General features: G+C 54.3%; 1 protein-coding gene across 1 annotated transcript; it reads right to left on the bottom strand.

The window, feature by feature from the left end:
* Positions 1 to 345: 345 nt before the first annotated feature.
* Positions 346 to 3082, bottom strand: LOC101778471 (protein SHORT-ROOT 1). The gene is made up of 2 exons (XM_004958114.3): positions 766 to 3082; positions 346 to 606 (listed from the first exon to the last, which is right to left on the bottom strand). Exon 1 carries the CDS (start codon positions 2603 to 2605, stop codon positions 821 to 823), a length of 1785 nt encoding a protein of 594 aa, XP_004958171.1. The 5' UTR covers positions 2606 to 3082; the 3' UTR covers positions 346 to 606; positions 766 to 820.
* Positions 3083 to 4409: the final 1327 nt, after the last annotated feature.

Genomic DNA, 4409 nt, shown 5'->3' with positions numbered 1-4409 from the left:
GGTGAAATGTATGACATAAACTTCATTGACCAGACAAAAATGGTATTGACAATTCTTTGATCACTTTAAGTAGAAAAGAGGAACTCCAATAATGGAGGAAAAATAAAGAGCACTCTAACTATTTTTTTTTTCTTATAGGGCAGTACTCTAGCTACTCACTATCTCATTTGGTATATATAGGCGTCTAGTTTAGTGCTTCATGCTTGATATTGGTACTGGTAACCAAAAGTAGTAGGCCGGCCGTGCAAATGTCTGTGCTACTCCTAACACCCTCACATCAACAAGACAGGAAGCATCATCTCAACAAACATGCAATGCAAGCATCAATCTTTGCGCGAGACGGCGTATGACAAAAACCATGCACGTAATTCCCTCCAAAGGGAAGAAAGTTGTTGAGCTTACAAGAAGAAACACAGAAGAATGGGAGAAAAAGGAAGCAAACAAATCGAAATCATCACGCCAAGAACTTGTGACGACCGATGATTCAAATTTAAAATAGATCAAGAGTCTAAAACCTAAAACTATGGACCACACCCTCCTCCTCGATCACCTCGCTGCAACCAATGTGTACGTGAGCAATCCCTACGCTTACGCTGCTTCAAAACCCTACATGCGTGTGAGCCATTTTTCAGTTTTCAAGACGACCGAGCAAGGATAGAGAGCAAGCCATACTCATGCACGTGCGCGCGATCCAATGCATCAACGACGCTGTGGATGGCTAGGTATGGCGCTCTTGCTTCTCCCGGCTCATGCTGTTCCACGTACCTACTCACCGAGCTTGCATTTGCGCCGACGAGCTCCGATCCTCGATCCATCTCGATCATGGCTTCCACGCGCTTGCCCACACGAGAGGCTGCTCCTTCCACGCGAGGAAGACGCCTGCTCCGGCTGCCGAGTCGTCTAGACCGGCATCCCGCATCGACCAACCCTCCCGGTACCGGCGGAGCAGTGACCGCACGTCGTCGGCAACGTCCTCGCTGAATGCCACCGGAGAGAAGCCGGCCGACCGCATGCGGCGCGCCCATGACGCCGCCGTCTCCCGCCGCTCCATGGACTCGGACGCCGGGCACGAGACCAAATCCACGATGGCACGTCCGGCTCCCCTCTCCAATGCCAGCCTCTCGTTGCTAGTCTTCGGGAAGCTCTCTTCGAGAGAGTCCATGTAGGCCGAGAAGAACCGCAAGCCCTCGCCGAACACCTTCAAGAACGCCGCCTCCGAGTCGCCGCCTTCCTCGGACGATGTGTCAGGGTCAGAAGCCACGAGATCGGCCTCCTCCTCAACGACGGTGACGACCCGCGGGTCGAGGCGCCGGAGGGACGAGGTGAACGCGTCCCTCCGGCGGGCACCGCCCGGCACCACGCCGCGCAGCGAGTTGACGCAGTTGACGGCGAGAGCGGTGGAGGCGCCGCCGTCGCGCAGATCGAGCGCGTCGAGGTCGAGCTCCGCGAGGTCCCCGGCGTGGTGCACGGCGCGGAAGCTGAAGGGCACGCCCATGAGCCGCGCGAACTTCTCCATCCGCTGGCCGATCTCCCGCATCACGCGCTGCACGGCGGCCGTCGGCGCGGACGGCGCGGCGGACACCACGGTGGTGATGGACAGGTGCGGCGTGTCGTCGGCGGACCGCGTGGCGAGCGCCTCGAGCAGCGTCGGCCACTGCGTGCAAAACGTGTTGCTGAGGTCGAGGATGTGGAACCGCTGCGGCTCCGGCGACGCCGCGGCGGCCTCGAGGAAGGACTCCAGGATGGCGCCGTTGGCGGCCACGTGACCGAACGACGACCACGGGCTGAGCTCCTGGAACCGCAGCGCTGTGCGCCGCGTGGAGTCGAACGACGTGTTCCGGTCGGACGCCGCCGCGAGCGTGCGCAGCGTCCGCGGCCCGGACGCCGTGAGCCGCGCGAAGAGCCCTTGGAGGAAGTAGGAGGCCAGCTTCTGCTCCACTTCCCCGTACGGCGACGCCAGCTCGTTGAGCATCCACATCAGCTGCTGCACGCGCTGGCTGTCCCGCGCCGCCACCGCCCGAGCGCACTCTAGCAGAAGCTGGCTCGCCCACCTCCCGCTGCCTCCTCCCCCGACGGCCGCCGACGACGCCGCGCCCCCGCCGGACGATGACGCCGGGGACGAGAAGTCGAGGTTGAGGTCGGGCGGGAACGACAGGTCGGCCGCCTCGAACAGCGCGTGCGCCGCCCCCGCGGCCGTGGACGACGTGGACAGCGGGGGCGTTGGCGCCGTGGTCACGGACGACGTCGGCGGCTGCACCGCCGCCCCGTGCGAGTGGAAGTGCTGCCTCGACGAGGACGAGGAGGAGAAGTCTTCATCCATGTACAGGTGGTGGGCGTTGCCGCATTCTTCTTGCTGGTACGGCTCCAGGTAGTACTGCTGGTGCTGGTGCTGCTGGCCGTAGTAGTACTGCCCGCCGCCGCCGCCGCCGCCGCTGCTGTTGCTGTGGTAGTAGTAGTTGTAGGAGGCGTTGGTCTGGTGCGACGACGACCTGGAGCCGCTCGACGTGGTGCTCCTCGAGTTGTAGGACGCCGACTGCTGCTGCTGCTGCTGCTGCTTCTCGTTCTCGGAGGCTTGGAGGCTAACCAACCTAAATAGCGTATCCATGTAAGCTGCTACTGCGGCGAGGCGGCAACATGAAGCGTGCGCTTGCTCAAGGTCGCCGTGGTAACAAGCAAGGGGGGTTTTAATGGCAGTGCGGTGAGAAGCGAGAGCCGGGAAGGGACGAGGAGGAGGAGGCTAGCCAGTAGCCAGCTATAGCTAGGATGCCTGGCTATGAGCGAGAGTGAATTGTGATTTGTGAGTGGAGAGATCCAATTCCAAGTGTGGCTAGCTACAAGAGAGAGATAGAGTGATCTATTCTTTTGAGCGAGAAAAGGGAAGCCCTGCGTGATGCGCTCTCGGCTCGCTTTCTTGGTGCCCCCTCGATCCCCAGTTCCGCTGCTCTTTTGGCGAGACCGATGGAGCAATATGCTCCGCTTTGCTTCGCTTTTGGCCGGATCGATGAGGGAGGAGAGGAGAAGGGACGACGAAGGAATGGTTCGGATTGGAGTGGACGGCTTCTTTACTGGGTGGCGCAGTGGGTGTGGCCGCCTTTTTGCCTTTGCTTTCGTTCCCGTCTCGATCTTACTGCCCGGACCTGCTGCTTGCTTTTACGTTCTCTTCTTTTGTGTGTGTGTGTTTGTTGGCTTGATTTGCTAACGAACTGAGAGACTGTTTGCCTTTGTGACAGTGTGTACTGGATTATAGACCTGCAGATATTGGTTAATTTCCGCCTGTTAGGAATGGGCCGGCATAAACAAGTACAATTAAGAAAGGGGGACACTGATTTGACGTGAAAGCTACTCGACGACACAAGAAGATTCATACCATCAGCTCATCCCGTTCGACTTATGAGATGTAGTCATGTTGTGGTGCATCGACATAGACTCCAAGACGAAAACAGATCCATGATCATTGATCGATCGCCTAGCCATTCGAGCCTTTCGGGTCCTCCATTATTATTTTTCCTATATACCCCACTAAACTTGGCAGAATTCAGATTATGTTCCACCATTTTTTAGCGGTCGGTGATTGGTTGTGTATAGTATCTTTATTATCATGCAACAAAATTTTGAGCGCAAGCACCGTTGATAGACGCATATAACACAACGTGAGAGAAGAGAGAAAGGAGGAGAAGAAAGTTTGTCTAGATTTGGTTGCTCATGATCAGTCGCCTTCAACCTTGATGAAGCTTCATTGGTGGCTTTGTCAATTCTAGTCAATTGGTTTGACGATTGTTGAGCAGAGTACCAGATTTGAGAGAGTTTTTGTCAGCTCGGGTGATTGCAGTTTCAACAAGGAATAGTTTTGTTAAATGACCAGTTTTGGTGGTGAAATAATATCCGATGAGTTGGACGTTGTCAACGAATAGCAACTTAAAGAACTATTTCATCCGTTTCAAATTGTAGGTCGTTTTGACTTTTATAGATTCATAGATTTTGTTATGCATCTAGGCATACATTATATCTAAGTTCATGGTAAAACTAACAAAGTTAAAACGATCTACAATTTGAGACATTGAAAGTACATGCTAAAGGGGATATAGTCTGAAACTTCTTTGTTTGAATGCATCATGATGAATGAGTTGTTGTCATAATCTTTCAGATGTTTTTAGTGAAGATTTTTTGTACCCATTATTAATTATTGGAAGCTACAAGTTGGTCCCGTGGTTTGACGAGGATTTGCACGGAAATCACTCTGTCAATTGCGCATGTGAATGTTATTGTTCCGTTGCTTATTTATCGGCAGATGTTCAGCTCAATGTTCATGACAAGTTGAGAGGTTAACTGGTGCATTCCTATTGCCCTTTTATCGTAACTACTGCAGTGGAGTCATAGGCGTCGCAGTATTTTGTTAAACGTCAGGTGGC

Source organism: Setaria italica, chromosome II (assembly GCF_000263155.2).
Source record: "Setaria italica strain Yugu1 chromosome II, Setaria_italica_v2.0, whole genome shotgun sequence".
NCBI classification, from domain to species: Eukaryota; Viridiplantae; Streptophyta; class Magnoliopsida; order Poales; family Poaceae; genus Setaria; species Setaria italica.
Note: the sequence above shows the minus strand (reverse complement) of the source record. Positions and strands in the feature narration are given on the sequence as shown.